This window comes from Vanacampus margaritifer, chromosome 3 (assembly GCF_051991255.1).
Source record: "Vanacampus margaritifer isolate UIUO_Vmar chromosome 3, RoL_Vmar_1.0, whole genome shotgun sequence".
In the NCBI taxonomy this organism is placed as follows: domain Eukaryota; kingdom Metazoa; phylum Chordata; class Actinopteri; order Syngnathiformes; family Syngnathidae; genus Vanacampus; species Vanacampus margaritifer.
In genome coordinates, this window is record NC_135434.1 from 2,414,732 (window position 1) to 2,440,712 (window position 25,981).

The 25,981-nt window shown below is 41.6% G+C and overlaps 2 protein-coding genes across 3 annotated transcripts; both read right to left on the minus strand.

Moving 5' to 3' along the window:
* Positions 1 to 818: 818 nt before the first annotated feature.
* Positions 819 to 8,798, minus strand: lox (lysyl oxidase). Its single transcript, XM_077560700.1, has 7 exons — positions 5,548 to 8,798; positions 5,194 to 5,302; positions 3,962 to 4,093; positions 2,391 to 2,547; positions 2,202 to 2,297; positions 1,227 to 1,342; positions 819 to 965 (listed from the first exon to the last, which is right to left on the minus strand). Exons 1-7 carry the CDS (start codon positions 6,056 to 6,058, stop codon positions 959 to 961), a joined length of 1,128 nt encoding a protein of 375 aa, XP_077416826.1. The 5' UTR covers positions 6,059 to 8,798; the 3' UTR covers positions 819 to 958.
* A 147-nt stretch (positions 8,799 to 8,945) lies between these two features.
* ddr2l (discoidin domain receptor family, member 2, like) lies at positions 8,946 to 22,147 on the minus strand. Of its 2 annotated transcripts, none has more exons than XM_077560583.1 (18): positions 21,925 to 22,147; positions 19,590 to 19,673; positions 18,900 to 19,002; positions 18,740 to 18,815; positions 18,228 to 18,377; positions 17,857 to 18,001; positions 17,683 to 17,788; positions 17,047 to 17,236; positions 16,132 to 16,378; positions 16,001 to 16,066; positions 15,765 to 15,907; positions 15,437 to 15,533; positions 15,103 to 15,219; positions 13,716 to 14,100; positions 13,139 to 13,336; positions 11,834 to 12,068; positions 11,581 to 11,730; positions 8,946 to 10,713 (listed from the first exon to the last, which is right to left on the minus strand). In XM_077560583.1, exons 2-18 carry the CDS (start codon positions 19,648 to 19,650, stop codon positions 10,579 to 10,581), a joined length of 2,604 nt encoding a protein of 867 aa, XP_077416709.1. In that variant the 5' UTR covers positions 19,651 to 19,673; positions 21,925 to 22,147; the 3' UTR covers positions 8,946 to 10,578. The 2 variants fall into 2 exon arrangements, with proteins under 2 accessions (XP_077416709.1, XP_077416710.1); XM_077560584.1 differs by having other exon boundaries at positions 17,047 to 17,232; positions 17,679 to 17,788.
* Positions 22,148 to 25,981: the final 3,834 nt, after the last annotated feature.

Below are 25,981 nucleotides of genomic sequence, written 5' to 3' on the forward strand. Positions count from 1 at the left end.
GACTTTGACATATGTCCTCATAGAGCGGCGCCGAAGAAAGAGCGCTCGCTCTCCCCTTTTTTCCCCCCCACGCTGCTCACTTTCACTTGCCAAGGGCCTTTAAGCATTGAACTTGATTAAATGAATCTCTTTTTATTTCAAAACATGTTTACAAGGCGTAAAAAGTTCAATTTGATGTAACTTTGCACAAGAACGGGACGGGTCGTGGTTTTGTTGTGGTTGTTCGATAGAGGAAGTACAATGTTTAATATCGATCCATGTTTAAAATGAAATCAAATTATAATCGAATATAGTTCTTTGGGTCGTGGTTTAACTAATGTTAAAGCTACAACTGTAGTGTAAGCAGATTGGTCCGAGGACGTGACCTTCGTCTGAATTGACGATCTTCGAGAAGAGATTCCGTTAGACGGGTTTATTCCCTTTAGAATAAAAATAATTCCAATTAAAATATGGAAAAAATATGACTCATTCTTTTAAGTAGTGTAGAGTTGGGTCGTTTAATGCATACAATAGTTTAATGTAAATGATGTGAAATTTAACTTGTTTGGTGCGACATGACAGTTGAATTGATGTCCCGCTGTAAGTTTATGTGATTATAATTACACTTTTAGAATTATGCAAGTATAATTATGCAAGTTTATGAAACTATAATTAGACTACATAATGACAGCCTGTCTGTGGAGAAGGCTTTCTGCACTCATTTCGCACACAAACACCAGCGTTGCAACAGCGCCCCCTGGTGGTCAATGTGGAAAACAACAACACTGTCACGAGGAGCAAACCAGACACGCTTTGGTGACGTCACCACAACCAAGGACTCATGAATATTGGCGTCAAGTTTATTTGATGCTGGCAGTTAAAATTAAAAGTCAAATACAGTACATGTTGGTGTTGTTCATATGAAATCTTCAAGTCAACTGTCGATGTTTGAAAATCATTTTGTGCCCCAGGTCGAATCTCAGCTCCTGAAAGACCAACAACAACAAAAGATTCATTTCTTTTTACATTTGTATGGCAATTCATTTAATGTTTCAAACTCCACCAGATTAAATTTGTCTGGCCTACATTTAACTGGACTACACTAGACTGAACTGGAATTGTCTAGATAATACTCGACTACATAAAACTAGACTAGATTAAATTAGACGAGGAGAGATTCAATTGACCTACAGTAGATTTAGACGACATCAAAATGATTTGGACGTGAAGTGTTATTCCTCTCTTACGTTGTGGTCTTGCATGCCGACATGTGGGCGGCGTTTCCCGTGTAGTGGACATCACATTGGACCACGTTGTTGGCAAAGTTTGACTCCTGAATTTTCTTCTTGGGATTGACGGTCACCTGACAACCAAAACAACAACAACAACGACGACTAAAAACAGCACACTCAACCATCGTAGCATGTTGCTAATGTCAATCGTTAAAGATAGCATAATATTGATGTACTTATATGACTGACTTTTACTTTTTTTACAGTTCACACTCTTTGACTTCCTTTTAAATTTGTAAAACAATGTTTTGATCATTCTGATGTCTGAATATCAAGTTTGTCTTTAAAGGTGTTACAGTACATAAATAAAACTTAGTTTAAATTGGACTAGACTGATTAAACTCGATTAGGCTAGTTGTTAACGTTGACCAAAACTAGATTAAATTGTTCAAAATTAGAAACAGAATTTCATTGGACTAGAATAGATTGCGCTAGACTAGATCAACCTAAACTGCACTAGTTTATACTGGTCTGATCTTTAGCATCAGGTGTGTTGGTAGGCGGAAACATCTAAAACCTGCAGGACTCTGGACCTCGCGGACCGGAACTGGTAAATCCTGGTCTAGACTATATTTAACTGGACTACACTGGGTTAAAACATATTAGACTCAATTAAATTGGTCTAGGATATATATACGAAATTGGGACACTAGATTTATCTGGTCTGGACCAGTTGAAACTGGACTAGACTATTTTAAATAGATCTAAATTAAACTGCATTCGACTGGATAAAAAACGGGTCGAGACTGGATTAAACTGGACAAGACTACACAAATTCAAACTGTGTAGACTAGATAATAATAATAATAATAATAATACGTTGGATTAATTTGGATTACAGTAGATCAAACTGGTGTAGACCAGATGAAATTGGACACGACTATATTAAATTGCACTTGTTTTCCTCCTGGTTCGAGTTGGGCTAGTGACCTTAAGTTTGTATTTCCCCGGAGCCACGTCGGTGATGTCGATCCACTGGCAGTCGATGTCGGCGTTGTACGTGTCGTAACAGCCCGGACTCAAACCCTGAACACGCGCGGCGCACACGCATGAATAGCACATCAGACGTCACGTTGAAGAAGAAGAAGAAGACGCGACGAGGTGAAAGGGCGCGTCCACCTGCGTGTGCGAGGTGCATGCGTATCTCCGGTAGTATCCCGCCTCACAGGAAGTGTCCTCCAGGCAGAAACTGGCCTTGTGTCCTTCCGCCACCGCCTTGCTGGTCTCGGCGTCCACCAACTCGTACAGGCTGAAATCCTCCATGCTGTGAAAGTGACTGGTGCAACGCGCGGCCAATCAGAACACAGCATTCGTGAAGGAGTCAGAGATCAGATTAGATCAATTTGGACAAGATTAGTAATACTAGTGTACAACATTAGATTCAACTATACAGGATTAAACTGGACTGGACTAGATTAGCGCAGGCTAGACTGTATTAAACTAGGCTACACTACGTAAAAATGGACTGAGCCAAATTAAGTCATTCGCTCGCAGCCATTTTCACTGAAGCAACCCCCTTCGCTCCCGGCCGGCTCTTTTACTGGATTTCGACTGATTTTGCAAGGCCCACAGAATATTCTGTTCTACTGCTACAAAAACATGGAACCTACCAAAAGAATGATTCGAGTCTTTTCTTTCATCAGGAAAAAAAAAATGTATATTTGTATTTGTTTCCGTTTTGCAGAAATTAGCATTAGAAAATAGCTACGGTTAGCGAGAGCCACTACATCGTGATAACTTACATTGATGTTTCTGCATCTGGCAATTTATTATTATATTATATTATTAGTATGGGATTTTTTTTTAATGGGCTTTAGGTGAACTGATGAATACACACACGCTCGCACGCACGCATGCACACACACACACACACACATACTCACCCACATACAAAAAAAAGGGTATATATATATATATATATATATGTGTATATGTGTATATATATATGTATATGTATTTAAAAAAAAAAAAAAAACATTTATTAAATTTTTTTTAATCGAAAAAAAAAGAAGAAAAAAAAAAGAAAAAAGAAAATAGCTACGTTTGTTCATTATTCACAAATCCGTTGAAAACAATGTCAAAAAGAGCTTGTTGTAACATGGCCCTGGTTGATCTCTTATACTCTGCTGCCACCTGCTGGCCGTCTTTGTAATAACTACCATTGCTTTAGACGTCCTCTTCAGGTCAGAGGCTGCATCAAATCCTTCCGTTTGCTCTAACATAAAAATATATATATATATATATATATATATATATAAATAAAAAAAAATTGGGGACCGTGGCAATATTTAAAATAGAACGTTTTTAACCGTTTTGGGGAGCAAATGAGTTAAAGATTAATTTAAACTTGGCTTGATGGTAAAAGTCCATTTTGGGCAAGATGAATTTAAATTGGACTCAACTGCATTAAACTAGTTCAAACTGGACGTGATTTCTCGATTTAACTGGACTCAAGTCCATCAAACTGGACTACGTTGAGGGCTCCACATAACCTGCACTACTCACTGACTACACATTGGAATAGCACTACAAAATGGCAGACACGCTACAGGTGTGTGGTAGCGCCTCCTGGTGGATTTGCATGTTAAGTCAAGTCATTTTCACTTTTATAGCCCTTTAATCAGGAAAGAGTCTGAGAGGGTTCGACAGGCCCACGCGTGGCAAATATCACCGACATCCTCTGCTCTTACTTGTGACAGCTGTGCCACTCCCAGGAGTACGGCGCTTTGCTCGGCAGAAAGTCGGCGGTTCCCTGGTTCTTCACACGCTGAGGGAACCGCAGCAGAACTCTCACGTCGTAATCTCCGGCAGACCTCGCAGAACTCAACAACAGCAACAACAGGGCGAGATAGCGGTTAGCGTCAACATTCTAGCTAGCTAGCACAACGCGGAAGGCGTGAGCGCACAGTCCTGTGGGGGCGTCACTCCTGGGTGTTGGTTGGACTCGTGTTAATTAGATTAGAGTAGAATAGATTGTATTCAACTGGATTGAGAGGGGATTCAAGCGCGTTAGATTAGATTGAGGTGTACTGAAGTAGGTTTAGACTGGATTCAGATTCAAATCAGAACAAGTGAATGCAAGTAGATTTTAGAGGAGAATAAATTGGATTAATCTACAGACTGGATTAAAGCACATTTAGGCAACATTGAAGTGGATTTGGACTGATATTAAGTGGATTTATACCAGATTAAGGTGATTTAGAATATATTACATTTGATTTTTACCACATTACGCTGATTTGGACTGGAATACATAGAAATAAAATAGATTTAGAAAATCTATTCAGGATGGATAAAAGTGGGTTTATACTGTGTTGAATTGATTTACACTTGATTAAAGTGAATTAAAAAAAGACAAAACCCACATTTATCAGCTTCAGACTAGAATGAATGAAAACTGGATTGAAGTGGATTCAGACAAATGAGATTTCATTCGATTTAACTCGATTTAGAGTGGACTGAAGTAGTTTAAACAATTAAAGTAGATTTAGACTGGATTAAATCCGATTCGGACTGCATCAAACTGATTTGGATCGGATTGAAGTTGATTCATCCAGGATTAAACAGATACGGAATGAATTAAAGTCGATTTGACTGGATTTAACCAAATTCAGACTAGATGGAAATAGTTTTTGGGTTGGAATTAGGAAATTAATGAGAGTAGATTCAGACCGGATTAAATCGATTCTGACATGATGAAACAGATTTAGGCTGAATTTAGGTAGACTTGACTGGATTCAGCCAAATTTGGACTGGATTGACGTAGATTTCAATTTAAAGTACATTTAGTGGGTTTGAATTGAGATGAGAGGGAATGAAAATAGTTATGGACTGGATTAAATCAGGTTCAGGCTGGATTAAATTGTGGATGCAAGCAGTTTTAGACAGTTAAAAGTGTTTTGTGTCATGGGTAGTGTCTCACGAGGCGAGGCAGTTCTCCTCAGCCGCACAGCGTAGGTTGTACATGGGAAGTCTGTGGACGTATGAGCCCACTTGGATGTGGTACGCATCAGGAACCAGATCGGGAAGACCTGCGAGCGGTGACATCATCACGCAGTGACACACAAATACAAGTGCTCAAACACACTTGGGGGCACATCTACATGCTATGAAATTCTGAGAAGCACATACATATATTTTAATGTGCAGGTTCATGGCTATAAAACGGCACTCTGCCCCCTAGTGGACTGGAGGTCTCTTCCCCAGCAAGGATAGTCATTTGGTCCGACATTTCAAGCCATAATGATTCGTTTTATATTAAAAAGTCATTTCTCACCATTCTGGTGGTATCTGGTTCCGTAGCCATGCCAGTGCCGGGTCCAAGCCCTGGGTCTATAGTAGGAGTTATAGTAGTTGTAGTACGGGTAGTAGTTTGACGCCTTGTACGGGTTGTGTGGGTCGTCTCCAACCATCCTGTCCTCTCCAGAATCTGCTCTTGGTTCTGCTCTTGAAGGAGGTCGCTGACGCGCTATAGCTCGTAACTGCGCGCCGCCATTAGCTGCGGGCACTCTTGGGGCGACTCGGACTGCGGCAGAGGTCTCGTTACCTCCGCCAAGTAGCACCACGCCGCTGCTGGAGGAGCTCCTGGTCCGGGCGGGTGGCTGGTAGCGCGACCCCCGACTTAGGATGCTGAAGACCTGCCCGTTGTGGCGCCAAGTCAACCCCTGCGTCAGCCCCCCTGCCGCAGCCGCCTGTGCCACATGCTGCTTCTGCAGAGCACTGCTCCCACTTCCTGTCAGTAGAGAAGAGCAGAAGAACACAAAGACGCCCACAGGAACGTGCTTCATCCTCTACTTGTTTTTCGTCTTGTGCCGGAGTATGCAGCTCGCATGAGTTCTGAGGCGCGTGTGTGTGTGTGTGCGCGAGTGCGTGCTGTAGGGGAGGAGTTAAGTCAACTTCCATGACAAGAAAATTCACAATAACTTGATCTAAATAATTTAATTGAATATAAAACAGAGGTGTGAGGAATTCAAATATGCACAACTCATAAATTTAAAGTTATTAAAGTCCGTCTAAAGCAAACGCGTGTTTATGAATTTGACACACCAGAGAGAAAAGTGTTAACAACCCTACCTAATCTGGATGACTACAAAATTTGCCAAGTGTGTAAAATAAGGCTCATTGTCAACTCATACCAGAAAATTGTTTACTACTTCATCTAGCGCTTTCCTAAGCCTACAAAATCCTACATTGAGTTTCGAAAATAAATCACAGGCTATGCGAGGCTTTTCATGGCGCGACTAGAGGTGCTAGCCACCAGCTAGCTTGCGAGCTAACAGGCAACGAGGGCTCCCTCTGGCCGACAGACGTCCACGGTCAGCTGTCAATCAAGTCATGCCCAAAAAATGTTTACTACTTCATCGAGCATCTTTCTTAAGCCTACACAACCCAAACATTGAGTTTTGGAAATAAATCATAGGCTATCCGAGGCTTTTTGTGACGCTACCAGAGGTGCTAGCCACCAACTAGCTTGCGAGCTAACAGGCTACTGAGTATCCTTCTGGCTGGTGGATGTCCACGGCTTCACCTGTTTGTTTGGAAATATAACGACAGTGAGCTGTAAATTGTGGCATTTAGGGAATTTCAGAGTGTAGGCTTAGCTAGCTAGCTAGCTAATTGTTCACTGTGATGGTAGAAAGGAGCAATAAAGGAATTATAATAACTAAGTAACTGCAATTCCACCGTTAGTGGTAGGTTTGTTATACGTGGAACTGTTCTGGACCATTATGTAAACAAAAGAGTATAAAATAATTCATCTGCTACATGCCCTGTGAGGTCGCACATGTTGCACACGCCACAAACTGCCACTGATGCTAACTGAAGCTGGAATGAAGGTAAAGCGTCAAGCAGCAGGAGCGGCGGCAGTAAAAATGAAGGGGGGCGGGGGGGGGGGGTGGGGTGGGGAGTTTTTATTCCCAACTTTCCACACACTGTGCATTAATTATCTGTTCCTCCTGGTGTGTGAGGAGTGACTCGACGATAATGATGACGAAGACGTGTTGTTGTCGTGGGGTGGAGGAGAGAGAAGATAATTGACGGGCCTTCACAAGCAGAAAAAATGGAAGGATGTGAAGCTGCCTGATGGAAGTTGATTAGCAGGTAAGTAGCTTTTATTTTAGGCTGCTTTTTCGTGTAGGGTTATGGATCGAGGAGAACCTCAACACCCATACCCCCCCCCCCCCCACCCTCCTACCCCGCTGTGCACACAGGATGCTTTGAAAATAAAGATGAAATTGAAGCACTTTCTTCCACCCACTGGCACGCTGTAAAACATAAATGCACGCGCACACACACACAAGCGTGTACGCACACACAGCCACCCACGTGTTAAAACACACACACACACACACACGTTGGGTTTACATGTTTAGTGAGGACATCCATAGACATAATGCATTTCCTAGCCCCTTCCTCTAACCCCAACCATCAAAAATGATTGCCTACCCTATTGTCTTGACTTGTGAGGACCGGCCAAAAAATGTCCTCAATCTGTTGGTTAAAGACGTATTTTGGTCCTCACAATGTTGTATGTACAAGTACACACACACATGCTTATTTCCATTAGCCCTTCTATGGTGTTTTGAATTATGTTAGAATTTAGCTAGTATATATATTTTTTTTCTACGAAATGACGCTTGGTTTAACATTTTGGTGTTTGAATATAAAATGTTGTTTGAAGGTATTGTTGTTACCCTATTATCTATGCTAATTTCTGTTATCCTGTCTATGACGATTTGCATTGTATGCTAGCATTAAGCTAGTAGTTCTTTGTTCATGAATTGTTTGGTAAATTGTTTAAAAAAAAAAAAATAGGCGTTTGACTATACAGTCTTTAATTCTAATCCGTTTTATGTGTCAGTTTGACGATAAATTTCAGCTGGGAGTGAAAAACAGTCCGAAGCAAGCATGCGTTGACGCTTAATGTTTTTTAAAAAAAATTTATGCTTTCTCTATATTGCGGAATTTGCAGATTTTCACCAATCGTGGGTGGACATGGAACGTATGCTCCCCCGATAAACGGCAGTTCACTATATACGTAAAAACAATCCTGTAAAAGACCGTCGTGATCATCATAAAACATTCGAATAGCGGTTAGCGTTTTACAGTTCACGGGGTGCATTTGTGCGTTAGCCGCTAGCAGCACGCGCTTTTAAAGCTGTAAAGTTTAACGAGCGTCTGGTGAACATGAAAGCCTCAGTAGCTCGTCCAATAAGAAGCAGGTGTGCAGGGCCGTAATGAGGGGGCCCGGCGGGCGAGCGTGCATATCCCCCCATGTTGCCAGGCACATAAAGGAATGCTAACATCAGACAATAGCTGCTGCGACTACGTCAAGGAAAACTTCTTACGAGCCTTGACAGCCGATAAAAACAGGTTTAAGACGATGAAGCCACAACAGCAGGCAGCCAAGGACATACAAGAGTTACAGAGTACTGCAAATCTTATGTCACACTTCTTCCCATCAGGAAACCGAAAAAACTCAAAACGGAAAAAATCTAAAAAAAAAAACAAAACAAAACATACAGCTCATCAAATTGTAATCCAACAAAAAATCTCATAAGGTCATGTCCTCACATCATATCATGGCATCAAATTTCATCACATCTCTTCTTATAACAGGACATGTAAAGCAGGAATTCCAAATATGGGTGCGTAGGAAATGAGGCAAACTGCCAGTGGGTGGGGCCACTCATTTATTCAAGAAGAAAATAAAGAGGGCGGATTACAAAGCTTGTGGCGATATATTAAAAATGTTTTATGTACAAAAAAAATGTGTGGACCATGTAACATAAAGCAGGAAATGATCTAAATAGTGGAAACACAACAAAAAATGCTGTGTGTTAATTGACAGGCAGTCAATGTTAGCATTCACTCAGCTACACAGGCTCACTGAAGCAAAGCATTCTGGGAGATGGACTTGACTAGTGGTTTCCGTGCGTCTTGATATTTAGCACGTAGCTTTGAATGTAACCTAGTTCTTGTGAACCAGTGTCATCCCAAAACTGCAGTTGAAAACACAAGCAAGTAAAAAAAAAAAAAAGACAAAAGTGTAACAAAACAGCAAAAAAAAGAAAAGAAAAAAAGGCTGCAAAAAGGCTGAAATATCCACTTAGTATGTGAGCTAGCAGCTGTTAAGCCGCTAAAGCTACTGAGAATTTTTTTTCGGTAACAAACTCCAGTAGTCGACTCTTTCAGCTTAAAGTGGCCGTTTGCTATCGCTAACAACTTTTGGTTTAGTAAACTGGATGTGCGTATGATCGCGTCATAAGGCGACTTGGTTATACGCTAACAAAAAGAAGACAAAAAGTCAAACTTCAAATTTATCATAACAAACAAGCTATCTGGGACGGTAGCCAGTAGCTTGAGCTAGCGTGTGCGCTAAGAAAGGAAGTCAAAACGCATCCCATTGAATTTGTCGTGGCGAACAAACAAGCCCCGTCACGTTGCATTTGTCGTTGTTAACCAGCTAGCTGTGAAGCTAGTCACAGTGGGATAGCGTATGTTGCTGCTAACACACTAGCAATGAAGCTAGTCACTAGCCTGAGTTACTGTGTACATTAGGAAATAATTTGTCACTGCTAACACGCTAGTTGTGAAGCTAGCCACTAGCCAGTGCTGAGAAACAGAGTCAGGCTAACAACGAGTTAGCATTACACAAAATTTGCTATTGCTAATAAGCCAAACACTAGCCACAGCTAGCATTTGCGTTACTAAATGGAAGAGCAACGTAATGTTAGTGTACTGTTGAATTTGTCAGCTAATGAATGAATTTGCGTAACATTTGCGACACTATCGTGTATTTGTGACACAAATACACACCAATTTTTGATTTTTTAGCTCAAAAAGGTTGAACAATCAGATTTGATAAGTACATAAACATACGTAGCCACGAGTTCTACGTACATCTGACCTGGCAAGAACATACAAAGTGGAATGTATTACTACAAATTGTGTCTTTACACAATGACGACAACAACAAAGTGATACAATTCAATCAAATACAGCTTAAAATTTTGATCCTCCTCTGAGTTCCAGTGTGCTTAGAACACAATCAGGAAGCAATACCAACGGACAGGAAGCTACATACACGCACGCACGCAAACACACACAGTGCTTTCTCTATGAGAAGGACCACAGGGATGAGAAGATGGGTTTTGAAGGCCAAAAGGCAAAAAGGGGTAAAAAGTAAAATAAAACGTGATTAAAAAAAGTTTTGTTAAAATGAAGTGGAACACGTTTGAAATGTTTGTCCCCAGACTTTGCTTCCACTCATCTCCTCTTGCCTTGAGGGAGGTCCTCCTGGTCCTGGTCACTGGTTGACGTGGGGCCTGAGGGCCTGGTAGAGCCCCTCAAAGGAGGGTCTGTCCGGGATGTCCCGCCTCCAGCAACGCATCATCAGCTCAAAGAGGGAGGGGGGGCAGAGCGGAGGAGCATACAGGAACACCTATCGTGAGCGGATTTAGGTCAGGGTTCGGCTTAGTTAAGGAACACGCGTGTGCGTGTGTGAGACCTTTCCTCGTGTCTGCTTTTCAAACTACCTGTTGAGTCTGTGATGTGCTAATCTATTTAATCGTGTCCGACTGATTATGTCTCCCTATGAAGAGCTATGCAGTACTGATCTAACCCATTGTATGCGATTGCTCTTGTCTGTTTGTGGGGTTTTATTTGCATCCATCCATCCATCCATTACATAGCAATTTAAATTGTCAATCAATTCCATCATGTGTGATTGCTCTTGCCTTACTGCTCTATTTTGTGAATACTCTCGGCTACCTGTGAAGTGATTTACATGGCTGATTTTCATGATTTTTACTTTTCTGATCTGTTCCATCATGTACGATTGCTCTCACCTTAATGATCTATTTTATACTGTGCGATTTCTCTTGTCTGTCTGTGAAGTCATTACTTGGCTGCTCTATTTCATCATGTATGATTTGTCTTACCGTCTATGAGGTGAGCTACATCAGTTTATTCTATCATGTGCGATTGCTCTTGCCTGTCTGCAGGATTTTTACTTTCCTGATGTATTTGTTAATGTGAGATTTGTGAGATTGTCTTTGCCTGCTCTGAGAATTTACTTTCATCTGTTAAACTGTGTGCGATTGCACTTGCCTTACTGATCTATCTAGTGCGATTGCTCTTGCCTGTGTGAGATCTATATTGCTAATCTATTCCATCATGTGCATTTGCTATTGTCTATCTGTGCAGTTACATTACATTATTAATATATTGCATCATTTGCAATTGCTCTGGCCTGTCTGTGAGGGGTTTCAGCGTGTCGATCTACGGCGCGGGGTGCGATTGCTCTGACCTGTCTGCCCTGGTTCCTGAAGAACTCTCCAGTGTTGGCTATGACCTGTTGGTCCGTCAGCAGGCTGTAAGGTTGCTCTTTGCACAACGTGAAGATCTCCCACAAGGTCACCCCAAACGCCCACACGTCGCTGGAGGTCGTGAACTTGCCCTGGATCACGGACACAAGAGGATCACGGAAGTCCGTTGGGTTCTTTTTTTTCTTTCCAGTCTGTGCGTTTTAATGACATAGTTTGAGACGATGAGGTGCTCACCAGCAGGATGCTCTCCCAGGCCATCCAGCGTATGGGTAGCACGGCGCGGCCCTGGATGCGGTAGTAGTCGCTGCTGTAGAGGTTCCGGCTCATCCCGAAGTCGGCGATCTTGATGGTGAGGCGGCGGTCCAGCAGGCAGTTCCTGGTGGCCAGGTCGCGGTGCACGAAGTTCAGCGAGGCCAAGTACCTCATGCCCGACGAGATCTGCACCGACATGTGCAGCAGGTCCGCCATGCTGCCGGGGACCACGCGGAGGGAAAGGTGACACGTTTCAGTTGGAAAATGGACAGATGGATCAGTTCATTCATTTAAAAAAAAAAAATCTGTATGTAAACGACTTTATTTAATAATAACACAATCATTTTTAGTTTCAATCAGTTTATAAATACTGTAATCATAATTAATGAGCCACTTTTTAAGAGTGAGGGCATGTGTCTATAATAATAATTTTTTTTACTCATTATTTACATTTAAATAAAAATAATTAACCACTTATTTATTAAAGGTATTTTTCATTGTGTCTTTTTTCATTTATTTATAAATTATTTGATTATTAATTATTGTTTTAACTGTGCTTGTTTTTATATATCTGAGTTTACTTTATTTACAGCCCTTTGTATTTGTTTTTAAAGTGCTCTATAATGTTGAGTAATTATAATACATTACCCAGTTATTTTATTATTTTTAAATCTTAAAATATTGCTTCATTTAATTGCATATGATAAACAATACAATATTTTTTAAATGAGTTTTTTAAATTAAAATATATTGATGAATTTTACTTTTAAATGTATTACTTCTAAACATACCCACCATCGATTCAATAAAATCAAAATTTTATTTAAATGTATGTCAAGGTCTTTACTTTGATGAAACTCATTTTCATTTTAAAATGTATGAAGAATGTCTAATTAATCAAGTATTAAAAAATGTTAAATGTACGACTAAGAGTTTATTTAAAAAAAAAACCATCCTTATTTCTTAATTTATCACGAATAATTTAATTGTATTAATTTAGCACCTTTTTAATTAAACATTCTTTTGAAATGAACGTTTATTTCAACAGTAAAATAATGCATTCTCTTTTAAATAAATAATAAATAATTCTGTCTCATTTTTTATTTAAAAAAAGTAAATAAAAGCGTCAAATCTTATTATTGGTCATTTACTTATAATTAAAATCACCAAATATTTTTTACTAATATTTGCTTATGCGTCATTATTAAAACAAACTAATCGTTAACCAGAGTCAGCAAACACAAAAAGCGGCAAATTGAACGCAGCGCTAGCTAGCGCGGGGCTCACCTGACGGAGGGAATGTTGTTGGCGTGCGTGAGCGTGCTCTCCATCTCGCGCTGCGACAGGAACATGTTGAGGTCTCCGTTCTCCATGTACTCTGTCACCATGCACAGAGGGTCCGACGTCACGCACACGCACAGCAGTCGGATGATGTTGGCGTCGTTCAGCCGCGACATGATCTTGATCTCCTTCAGGAAGTCGTTCCTAAAAAATTACCACAAATAGATTTATCTTTGGTCATCTATCCATGCCAGCGACATATAGTGACAGGGTCAAGGATTACATGCTCACCTAAATTAGTTAATTCAAAAAAAGTTCAAATAAAATTGATAGAAAACAAACTTAAAAAAAAAAACACAGTTAAGTTTAAGATTAAATGCAAATTTTAACTGCCATTGACGGCTTAAGACGTCAATTTTTGCAAGTCCGCTGTGGCTCAATGGGTAGTGCTGAGGAGTTTTGACCTGCAAACAGGAGGCGAGCGTTCCAATTCCAAAGACATACATTTTTATTGGACTGGCCGTAAATGCAATGTATTGTACAAAAAAGTTAAATATTAAATTAAGTGTTCCCGCGATCGTACCTGGCCTGGCTGGTGGCGTCTGCCCGCAGCTGTTTGACCGCCACCAAAGTGGCGCGTCCATTTCTGTCCTGCCCGGACGCGGCCCCTTCCTCCTCCTCGCCGAGAAAGGCGGCCAGTCCCTGGGCCTCACACAGGTGCACCTCGCCGAACTGTCCCTCGCCGAGCTTCTCGCGGAAGATCAGCTGCTGTCGCGGAAACTCTGAGGCGGAGATGTCCTTGCGCGTCAGCGAGTCGACGGTGAGGGCGGGGACGGCGTACATGTTGCTGCCCGTCACGCCCTGCAGACGGACGATGTCCGTCTCGGCGTAGTGCGGCGCGTTGCTATGGAAACACTGGTGCGGCGTGCACTGGGTCACGTCGGGCTCGGCGTAACCGCCGCCGCATGCTGCCGCCACAAAACATCGGTAGTGGCATTAATATTGGAATTGAATGCTAACATCTGCGCTTCTTTCTCAACTGTGTCACCTTTGCGTGCAGCAGGCTGAGGTCATGTGACAGGAAGTCAGCGTTAGGAGACTGGAGAGGAAAAGGCGGGAAAAGAAGAAGAGGAAGACGAAGAAGGCTGTGTTCGGAATTATTCACTCATTCCCAACTCTGTAGTCGCTATACAAAGGTTTATAATTACTTTAACAGCTATGCTAATTTCCATTAGCCTGTCAATGGTGTGTTGCATTATATTTTAGCATTAAGCTATTGGATGTTTGGTTGAATATTATGATGTCTAAATATACAATTTGGAATTATGTTTTGTTTTAATGTGTTAGGTTTTATGGTAAAATTCAACTAGGCAAGAAGCACGCATGCATTGCTTTTTACAGGTGATATGAAAAGTCTACACACCCCTGTTTAAATGTTTTTGTGATATAAGAATAGAATATTATTGCCATGTGTACAAGTCAAAAACTAGGTTAAAAAACAAGTACACATAAACAAATTTAAAAACCTCTCTCACCATCAAAGTGACCTAATTTTTTTTAAATCTTTTACAGAGAGTAAAGACAAATAAGCATCTGACTTGAGTTGGTTGCACAAGTGTGCACACCCTCTTATAACAGGGACGTGGCTACGTTCAGGATAACCAATTACATTAAAACTAACAGCAAGCACCTGCCGCCAATTAAAGTGCATCTGGTTAAACCCAAACACAGTTCAGATGTCCATTTGTTTTGTGATGTGTTGCTTTTTCCATATCGGCGCAAATGCTTCATGGAGACATTGCTTTTCTAGAGACCAAAAGATGCATTGTGGGTGAATAGAATAGAATAACCCACTTACTAAAAATGTGAACATCACTACAAAATGCCCTAACACCATTTTAGCAGTCTAGCAGATGGGGAGTGATTCCCAACACAGCCGTAAAAGTCAAGAGAAGCAGCATATGGCTGACCTGAGGCTTCGGCGCTCTGCGAGAGTTCGGGCAATTTGTTTCGGAGCGTCTCTGGGTTCTGGTACTGAGGATCCAACAGGAAAACTCGCTCATAGTGGGGGTCCGACTGGGCCAGGCCTAGAAGGACACATGAGCACACGTGAGGGGGCCGAGATTAGAACAGCTGAACTTTATTAATCAAGAGCGCTTGAAATGGTTGTGTGCTGTCATAAGTGTAAATAAAATAATAATAATTCCATCTAAACAATTTTGGGTCCAATCACATCTTGCAAGCTATACTGTGGGCAGGGTTTACACAGCATACAGTTGAACCCCCCACCCCCAAGTGGCTTACCAGAGCGGGGGGGCACAGGTGGGGTCTGCAGGATGATGGTATCGCTGCAGGATGACAGTCGCACCGTCACCTCCTCGCCCAAGATCCTGCGGGGAGCCTGCAGGGAGGGAACAACCATAAATCATATATAAACTAGGATACGCAAGTGCGGCGGCCATATTGAATGTGTAAGATCTGCCTTGTGCAAGTGCAATTGACTGAATTTTACTATGCAACAATCCACAAAGTGCACAAAAACAGCTATCAATATATGATGCTAAAAAAATAAAACGTAACAGTAAATATTTATTCCACTTCTATAAACACCATATTTCCTTATCCAGCTCACCTTTTCCAGAACTTTACACACATATTGACACCACAGGATGAGGAAGATGATGATGACCAGCAGCAGAATGATGGTCACCAGGCAGCCAATCAGGACGGGCGCGTTGCTGTCGCCGGGGGCCGTGCTGGCAGACGGATCGGCGGCTGTTGGGAGGCAAAAAAGCAGCAACATTACGGCAGAGCGGCAAAGGTGACGACGGTGAGAATTTTATGGAGTAAAGGGTTGTCTAGTTATACCTGATATGGACGGGACCGTGCTGGAATCGCTTATAGACGGTGGAGTCACCGATATCGATGCATCTTCTGATGAGGGACAAAGAATTACCACAATGTGTGTGTTTGTGCCTTAACTTCACAATATGTGTTACCTGACTGAAAGGAAACCTCGCTGAACATCATCCAGGCGTCGGCAAAGGCGAAGCGGCAACGCAGTGCGGTGGCAGCGCGGCGCTCCAGCGGCACGGTAACGTAGCGAGCACTCGGGTTTCGGTCGTCCAGAACCGTGTGGAAAAGCACAGGCTCCGCCTCCCACATGGCCAAGGGGCGGGGCTTGAACCAGCACGACACAGACGAGAAGATCTTCACGCCGCGGGAAAACATGTTGTTACTGTGGACCTGGCAGGAAGCAAAGAGGAGGGGGTTTCAAAGTAAGAGAGGGATGATGCTGCACACAGGAAATATAAAGGATTTGCTTTCAAAATAAAGGTACACGTGAATCTTTAGGATGTTTTTCAAAATAAAAGTGGGACTGCACTAAGGAAGTAGGAACGTTTAAAAAAAAAAACGTTTTTAAAGTTCAAAATAAGAGAAAGTTACTTCACACAGGAAACAGTACATGAGTCAGTGGAATATGAGAGCATGATACTATACATGTTAAGTACACCATTAGGGTAACGGTAAAAGTGCATACAAAAAGAAAACAATGGTTAATGAGGTTTTTCAAAGTAAGAGTGATGTTGCACAAAGGACGTAGAAAAGTTGGTAAAAGAGTTGTGTCCAAATTACATTATATTACATTGACATAGTAGAAGAAATTGTTATTGTGCCTAACTGGGAACAGATAAGCGAGGTTGTCAAAGTAAGAGCGTACATTAATGCACATCGGGAAGTAGACAATCAAATAAATGCCTTTTTTCTTTTTTTCCTTTTTATATTTCAAAATAAGAGCTATACTGCACACACGAAGTAGACTATTAGGTGACTGTGAAGGTTTTCAAAATCAGAGTAATGATTCATACAGGAAGTAGTCAGTCAGGTGAAGGTTTTTCAAAATAAGAGTATACCTTCATTGAGGTGAAGTTCCTCTGTCGGTCAAAGACAAAATCCATCTCCACGCTCTGGTCTGCTCCCATGGAGACGTTCCGCCAGCCTAGGTAGTCGTACCCTGGCCACGCATGGTACTGGCGTGTCAACAGGAAGTCATCCAGCCCTACCACACCGTCCGTCAATTGGCCCAGACCGCCGGACAACTTCCTGTTAGGATGACAAGTGTTCGGTCACAGGGAGCATGTGACAGGGCTGCCAAACACCAGCTGGTCAAAATGAAGCAAATAGAGCAGTGGTGTCAAAGTCCGGTCCTCGAGGTTTCCCACGTTCTACACAGCTGATTCATATTTAAGCTCATCAGCAAGTTCTGCAATAGCCTGATAATTATCCTGATCATTGAATCAAACATGCAGGACTCAGGCCCTCGAGGACCGGATCTAGACACGTGATGTAGAGCATGAATACATTAGCATGTTAGCGTGACATGTTAGCAAGAAGCATGGTCAAGTTTTAGTATGAAGCATATTAGAATTTTTAAATCAACCATGTATGTTAACATGGTTGATGGTTAGGTAGAAAGTTTGCATTAAGTGTGCTAGCATATTAGCACATTATATTATACGAGCATATAAAGCAGGAATGTTTTGACCCGCCTCTTCTGGTGGACGCCGTCGTAGGTGGAGTCATTGAGGATGGCAGTGGAAAGGCCAGATTGCGTCATCAGATGCCCCTCGGGAGCAGTGTATGAAATCAGACCATCTGAGGAAGACATACGTAAATATCAGCAACCATTAATGGCAACAACACTCCATGTGGGCGTGGCCTACCTTCCCAGGGGCAGCCGTACAGCTCCACCCGCATGCAGACTGTGGACAGCTCGGTGAGCGGAATCAAGCGCACCCAGCGTGTCACCACCGGAGGGTGAAGGTCATTGATGATGGGCTCGTATGCGTTCTTGTTGCCATCCAATACCTGCACGCACAAATAAAGACTTCCTGTGTCAGGCTCCGCCCACAACCTGGACTAACAGGAAATGGCAATGTCACTTCCTGTGGTTATCATGTGACTTGAGCCCTGGCAGCATGATTGTTTCTTTTTCCTTCTATCATGCCGTCTCACACTTCCTGTTAAGTCTTTGGGCTTCCTAAACCCACACAAATATGTTTTTATTCGTACACACAGGCATACACACACCCACCGTGCTTCCCTGGCGGTTCTTCCATGATTTCCATATGACTCCGTCCCTGCTGTAGTTTAGGCTGTACGCTCGCGCAAACTCGATGCCGTTGCGCGCGTAGCGTCCCTGCGTGGCCACCACCGTCAGGAAGGTCAGACGATGCAAGTCCACCTGAACGCACAGACGACTTGTTAACATATTAACATGAAGCATTTTTTGTATGGGATATGTTAGCATATTAGCATGAAGAACGTTAGCAAACAGAACATTTTAGTGAGAAGCATGTGGGTATTGGGTATGTTAGAATATTAGCATAAAGTATATTAGCAAAAAGCATGTTAGCATGAAGCAAGCATGAGATCACTTAATCAAAATTAAAGTTATGTTGCATTCAAGAAAAACTGGGAATTAAATCACTGGCTGTGATTAAATGCACGACATGCAAGTAAGCTCCAAAGTTGATCTTTCTTGTTTCCCAGTGCACGTGAATGCAGCACTTGGATTTTGACCGGGAGGAAGGAGGAGAGTCAAACCTGAAGGAACTGCGAGTCGGAAGCTTCCAGTTGGCCTTCAGGACACCAGGCACCGTCGCCGTCGTTGCGGTTCAACCTGACACGGCCGACAAACACAACAGCAACTTAAAAATACACTTCAATTCATCATATTTTCAGTTATTCGGACAGTAATGCTGACCTGGCGTACTGTGGTCCTGTGGTCTCGTGCCATTGGCTGGAAGCTGTGATGTCATCGTCCTTGATCCGCCCATCCTCCATGCCCAGGGCATAGCGACAGTGTGCTGGAAACACACACACAACACGTGTCAATCTCTCTTGTTTTCCCTCTCTTTCACTTTACTCCCACCCTCTCTCTCTCTCTCTCCGGTTCTGTCTCATTCTTTCTTACCCATATAACTTTCTCTCACCCTCTTTCTGCCTTTCTGTCAGTTTTACCCTCTCTCATTCCTCTCTTTTCATCTTTCCCTTTTCTTTCTTCCCCCTCTTTCTCTCTTCCACCTTTTTCTTCTCTCCCTTTCCCTTTCTCCCTTCCTTTCTGTGTCTTCCTTTCCCTCATCCTTGCTCCCTCTGTTCCCCTTTTCTCTCCCTTATCCCCTCTTTCTTCTCATTGCCTCATCACTTTCTTCCTCTCTTCTCTTTCTCCCCCTTTCACTCTCATCCCCTCCCTCCCCCTTGCTTTCCCTCACTCAGTCCCCTCTATCTTCCTCCCTGTCTCCCCCCCGTCTCTTACTCCTCCACCATTCTCTCACCCCTCCCGCTCGCTCTTCTTCCACTCTTCCTTTCCAACCCTTTTCCTTCCCTTTCTACACTCTCTCTGTTTCAAAGTTGATCTGACCCCCCCCCCCCCCCCTCTCTATGTTGTGTGTACCTGGGTCAACTTGTGCGACGGTTGCTGCGGCGTGAAGGATGAGCAGCAGGAAGAGGTGCATGATGGGCCACACACACTACATCTCTGAAAACACACAAACACACTGGTCAGTTGATTAGGAACACATGCGCAATGTAATACAGAAAAAGAAAAATATGGGCTTGACAAAATATTAGGGACACTCTGAACCTCCATTCCTAAGTGTATGGGACTTATATGATAAATGCAGCATGTTGTTCCAGGAAGTAAACAGGAAGTGACCAGAGACAGTCAACATTAATGTTTAACAAGAATGTCCTTAGAATGCATCCCATAATATTTACTCCTGTGCAGCACATGTAAACATAGAGGATACTTTGTTGCTGGTTAGCGAGCTAGCGGGTTAACATTCATGTCAGCTGCGCCTCCTGGTGGAGAACTGAAATGTTTGCTCCGGTTGTCGCATGTCAACAACCAAAAGTTCCCAGGGTCCATGAACACAACTGGTGATGTGTCACTCCATCGCGCTCTCTCTCTTACCCTCTTTCGTCGCTCTCTCATTATACCCTCTTGTACCATATATTTCTCTTAACCCGCCTCACTCTTATCTTCCCACTTTCTCCGTTTCCTCTTGCATTCTCTCTCTTTCTGCTCTCATTCTATCCTCTCTCTCCCTTTCAAATCCTCTAATTCCTCTCTCATTTTCTTTCTACCCTTTTCTTTCTCTTGAACCCTTTCTCGTTCTAAGCCGTCACTTTCTCATTCTCTTTCCTTTCCACCCCCCCCCCCTCATCTCATACGCATCTCTCTCCCATTCGCATCTCTCGCCACGAGCATGTTGTGTTGTGTTGTGTTTTGTTGGCACGAGAGGAATGAGAGGAGAGCTTGATTTGACATGTCAGAGCACACACACGCGGCACAAAACCAGTTGTTGGAAAGTAATTTGTATGTTTTTAGGTATCTGTACTTAAATTAACTCGTTCACTGTTCCTCATATTGCCAGCCATTTGAGAGGATTTAAACATATTTTTCACGACCCACAGCTTTATGATATGTTTCACAATATAAGCATTAAGCACATACGTAACATGCTAAAAGAAAGAGTAGACTCCCTTCTTTCAGCAGAAAAAAAAAAGTTTGTTAGCTTTTTCCATTGTTTAGTAATCAGCAGGAGATCCTGGGCCGATTTCACCAAAAAACACAGGTTTCTGACCAAAAGCAGAGAAAACAATTTGGTTGTAAAATGGATGGATGGAACGATAAATGTTTTTGCTTTTGTGGCACCTCAAAGTATAAAACATTAAACCCGAGACTGAGATCGGCTTTCATTGCAAAACAATATATATATTTTTTTACAGATATACAACTATGAAACACTTTTTGAAAAAACATGACCAACATTCACTACAAGATGGGTGGGTTCCAGTTGATGAATACATTGTCCATAATAGTGAATAAGTTAAATATTTTTCTGGACACATCTTACTTCTACTCCCATATTTTGAAAACAAATATCTGTACTACCCACGGCAATGACAAAAAAAAAAATTATATTGAATCTGAAGAAACGCATACAAGTAAATGTATTTTTTCCCCTATAATTGTCATTATCGTTATCTAAATACACAATTTTTTTTTTTTTTTTTTAAGTCAGTTCACATAACTTCACAACGTTTTCAAAGCTATGGGAATGTTGTTTCGATAGCACAAAAGACTGAGCTGATGCTAGCTTGCTGTTTTTTGTGTCTTTTATTTTACTGTTTTTTCTCCTTTGTGCAAAGTATTCATAATGAGTATTGCATATAATTGACTATATATATATATATATATGTTAATGTTTTACTTAAGTCAAGAGTGGACTGTTTTACCTGGACTAAAGGGGTTGAATCATTACTTGCAACATAACATTAGGAATACTCGATGACAATAGGATATGTAATCTGTCACTAACATCAGACAGACATTTTATTAAATGGAGACCCAGACGAAAACCAGCAGCTATTACATAGTGCTACAACAAGGGAGCACTGAGTTCATGTTGATGACGTCATGTTAGCTTACAACCATCAAAAATCATGTTGGATGCTAAGCTAGCTGGAAACAACAACAACAAAAAGTTTGTCCTCCTTAAAAATCACAGCGGCCATGCTCGTGCACGTAACCCTTCAATCTCACGCGCGCCCGCCCGGGTGTGTACATTCGCCACTCTTTGGCCCTCGTGCGTGCCATTCAAGAACGCCGATGAGCGTGCTCGTCGGTTACGTCATGTAGGCTCACCTACGCGTTTGGTGTAATGAAATCACTTTTGTTTGTGCGTGCGTGTGCATGTGTGTAAATCAGTTTTTTTTTTTCTTACCTGTCCGCGCTCGCCTCGCGCTGCTCGACGTGCGCGTACCCAACACGGCCGCTTGCGTGCGCGTCGTCGTTGATGTATGTGGCGGCTTCCCCAGCGAAGTTTGACAGAGTGTTAAGAAAGTGTTTGCGTTAAGTTTTAAGATAGTTCGCTGAAGTTCACTTCCAAAGTGTCATGGAGGACAGACGGCTCGGGGTGAAGAAAAAAAAACAACACTATTACCTCACTTCCGTTTTCCGAGGAAGTGGCAAAAAAAAGTGGCGGAGGGGGCGGGAAAACAGCAAATTGACGTTACGACATCACGTGACATCAAACGTCCAATAGAATACAAATCAGAAGGATTTTGATACATTTTAATAAACTTCTTAAAATTTACATAGAAAATAAATGATTTATGTGGGGGTTTGTTAATATTTTAATTCGAATCCTTACTTTTTTTTCAAGTAGGATTTTTTTATTTTTACAACTTTTAATGTTAGACTAGCTTTTGGACACCAGGTGGTAGCGGAGCGTTACATTGGGTCACTCAAGGTTGTAGCGTCATTATTGATGATGTCATATTACATTTTTTTAAAGTCAGTTTTCTGATTAAGTATAATCTATTACGCCAGATAGTTTATACTTTAGGAAGGTTTGTTAGGGTGTCTATTTGTCCCCCATTTATCTCGGGGGATGCTTTCAAGAACCCTCCATGAATGATTTTTTTATTTTTTATTTAACAGTTTGTTCTTTACATAGTTAAATGTGCTGACAACAAAATCACACGAAAATTATTAATGGAAATCAAATGTATTTTACTCACGGAGGTCTGGATTTATAAGTTCCACTTTGATATATATCAAGATACGTATTGAATCGTCTTTTATTGGAGAGACATATTTTTGGTAATGGCACATTTATAGTGCTGACGAGTTTGCTCGAATTTATGTATATGTAAAATGACAAGAAAAATGCGATTGCATCATAACCTCTTGAAATGAGCTGTACCCTATCGAATTTAATCACAATCCCGCTGAATTGAATCATTCTACATTCAAATTGAACCATCTTAAATCGTTGCACACCACACTTAATATTTTTTTTAGGTATTATTAATGATAGCAAATAATAAAAATAATAATAATAAATTAGCCACTACTTTTCAAAGAAAGCATTCCATCTTCCTTTTATTTCTTCAACCCCTACCAGACCCTGGCCACCTTGCAAGTCACGTGACTATTTTTGTCTCTATCCCCTCATGCTACCCGTCAAGACAAAACAAGTACGACCAAAGTGCTGTCCTTTTATCATGTAAGCACATGTTTTTAACCGCATGAATGTTGTTATTGAGGTGGGCGAGGAAGAGGAGGGAGTGTGACACGCACGCACACACACACACACGCACACGCACACACACGCACGCACGTTATGTAGCTACTAGTATCATTTGAGCATGCTAAGCACTCCTTGTATGGCGTCATGCAAACACGCTATAGCCACTTCCGATTTCCTGCCAGGTAGCAAAAGGAACTTTCTTTCTTTCACAACATTTCACTATTAAAAGATTAAGAAAAAGAAAGAAAGGAAAAAAAGAAGGGAAAAAAAGGATTCCTGTGTGCTTGCTCGCCAGGGCGCGTCCAGGGTGTGTTTCATTACTACACCTTTAACACTCAATGACTACATGTTGAGCAACAACGCACACATTTTTTTATTTTATTCATCACCTTCATCATCATCACTTTCTTTGTCACCTATCACCATCTTCATCGTCATTTCAATCATCATCATCACCATAATCAAAATTAACATCATATTCATCATCAATATCATCCATCTTCTATTAGAATCATCATTGGAACCACTCGCAAAACAAACCTTTCTTTGCCATTTGATCAAGATGTGATTAAGAAAATAGTGTAAAATGGCTTTTAATTTAAACAAATCTGAAGTGATTTTGGCCTCTTTCTCTATCACGCTAGTTTGAATTTGTGACGTGTCAGTCAAAAAAAATTTTGTGAGGTAAACTGCTTCTAAGGGAGATGGAACGTCACTCGGAATTTACATCCTACCATGTAAATTGATTGAAAAACTGAATTGAAAAAAGAAAAAGAAAAATTCAATTGAAAACTGTACATTTAGAAATAGTTACCATGATCATCGAGTGGCCAGTGAATTAGTTGTCTTTTTTGTTGCTCTGACCAATGGTACAGATGCGTTCTTTTGGCGCTGAAATGGTTAGCTTGCTATAGAGCTGACGTTAGCATCGCAGGCTAACTACCATGTTGCTAAATTAGTCAAAGACAAGACAACCATACCATGCATTTTATAAATAGCCTACCTGTGAGAAAATATCTTGGCAAACCTGATGGGCGTTTGGTGCCCAATTTGTTCCTTCAGAAAAGGCAACTGTCTCGGACCATCATCATCATATTTCTGTTTGTAAGTCATGTGGGAAGCACGATAGCAATGTATTTAGGGCTGGTCGCCGTCGTGGTGTCAACCCTCTGTGACTAAATCGACAACGAGACATTCCCGGGGAGTTCCTGACACACTCCACATTCCTGACGCACTCTTCAGATGCTCGGAATTCCAAACATGCATGTTGAAATAATGCATATACAGTACATGCCATGATACTGCCGATACTCACACAACTATTAGCTCATTCATAAAGTATCATGTGTTAGATTTTGCTAACATGTTAGCATGTTTAGGACAGCATTCTTGAAGCTAAAGATTAAGTCTGCCGTGTGTTTGTATTGTGGTTGCTTCTTTTTTCTTTGACGATGTTAGCATTTAACCCACTACATGTCTCTTACACAAACACAAATTTTTAAAATGATGTTAATCGATATTAAATATGATTCATGTTAGCATGGCTAACATGTTAGCATGTTTAGGACAGCATTCTTGAAGCTATGTGTTTGTATTGTGGTTGCTTCCTTTTTCCTTGACGATGTTAGCATTTAGCCCACTACGTCTGTTACGCAAACTTTAATTGTTAAATTATGCTAATAGATAATAAATGTATGTGATTCATGTTAGCATGGCTGACATGTTAGTATGTATATCCCTCCCCCAGACTATCCTGCTGTTGCTTCATTTGCTTGATGTTGTTGGTATTTGTTAACATGCTAGCATTGTTCCTGCTGCTGTGACAGTTATACACATAGTTATACTAATTATGCGAATGATTATAAAATTGCCGGGCTTCATTAAAGTCGTAATGTATATTTGCGTCCTATGTGGTAGGTTCACACATCAGCGTTGTTTCCAGCCACCGATGGCCTTGTTCAAACACTCGCACCCCCACTGCTGCGCCCCCCAACCGTGCGCTCCCGCCGATGGCCGTCTCAACTCTCTGAAATGCTGCGGACAACACAGACACGCTAAACAATTGCACCCGTCGACGGGAGAGCGCAACCGAGGGGCACAAAGGCGGAAGTGCAAGAACTGGGACGCCGCCCACACGTCGCAAACAGGAAACGGGAACAAAGCTGATGTGTGAAAACCAGGAAGTCGGCAGTCCCGCCTCCTCGGTGGCATATACCGCATTCACCTCATGATGTTGTCTTGTGTGTTTGCTAACATGTAGTTAGCATATTCACCCCACTTACATGTCTCCTCTTACGCCATTCTAACAAACTTTATTCATTAATTTAAATTAAGAGTGATGTGGTTTCTTGTGTTTTTGTTTTCTGGCATGTTAGCATGTTTAGTGCATTAGCATACCCACTCTCGCTATGACACAAGAAAAGCTTTATTTGAAGGATAATGGGTGATGTTGTCTCATGTGTTAGCATTTGTTAACATGTTAGCATGTTTACACAAGAACACTCGCATGTCTTCTTCATGCTGTGTCACTTAACACAAAAACAATTATACAGCTGGCTATTAAATGTGTTCATTAAAGCTGTAATGTGTGCTTCCGGTTTCATAGATGGCGTTATGTCATAACCGTCTAGCACGCTGGCCTATTTCCTCCAGTAGTGACATTTGCACAAAGACAATTACCCATTAATTATAAACCAGATCAATTAAAACTGCAATGTGTGATGTGTTTATTTTTAGTTTCCATGAT

Excerpts from the sequence above, each read along its gene's own strand:
- lox (XM_077560700.1), bottom strand. The coding sequence starts at position 6,058 with ATGAAGCACGTTCCTGTGGGCGTCTTTGTGTTCTTCTGCTCTTCTCTA. Across the intron at positions 5,303-5,547 it reads AACCAGATACCACCAGAATG|GTCTTCCCGATCTGGTTCCT; the intron begins GTGAGAAATGAC and ends CACCGCTCGCAG. Across the intron at positions 2,298-2,390 it reads CATGCACCTCGCACACGCAG|GGTTTGAGTCCGGGCTGTTA; the intron begins GTGGACGCGCCC and ends GCGCGTGTTCAG.
- ddr2l (XM_077560583.1), bottom strand. The coding sequence starts at position 19,650 with ATGCACCTCTTCCTGCTGCTCATCCTTCACGCCGCAGCAACCGTCGCA. Across the intron at positions 19,003-19,589 it reads CGTCGCACAAGTTGACCCAG|CACACTGTCGCTATGCCCTG; the intron begins GTACACACAACA and ends GTGTGTTTCCAG. Across the intron at positions 15,534-15,764 it reads TGTGTAAAGTTCTGGAAAAG|GCTCCCCGCAGGATCTTGGG; the intron begins GTGAGCTGGATA and ends CCCTCCCTGCAG.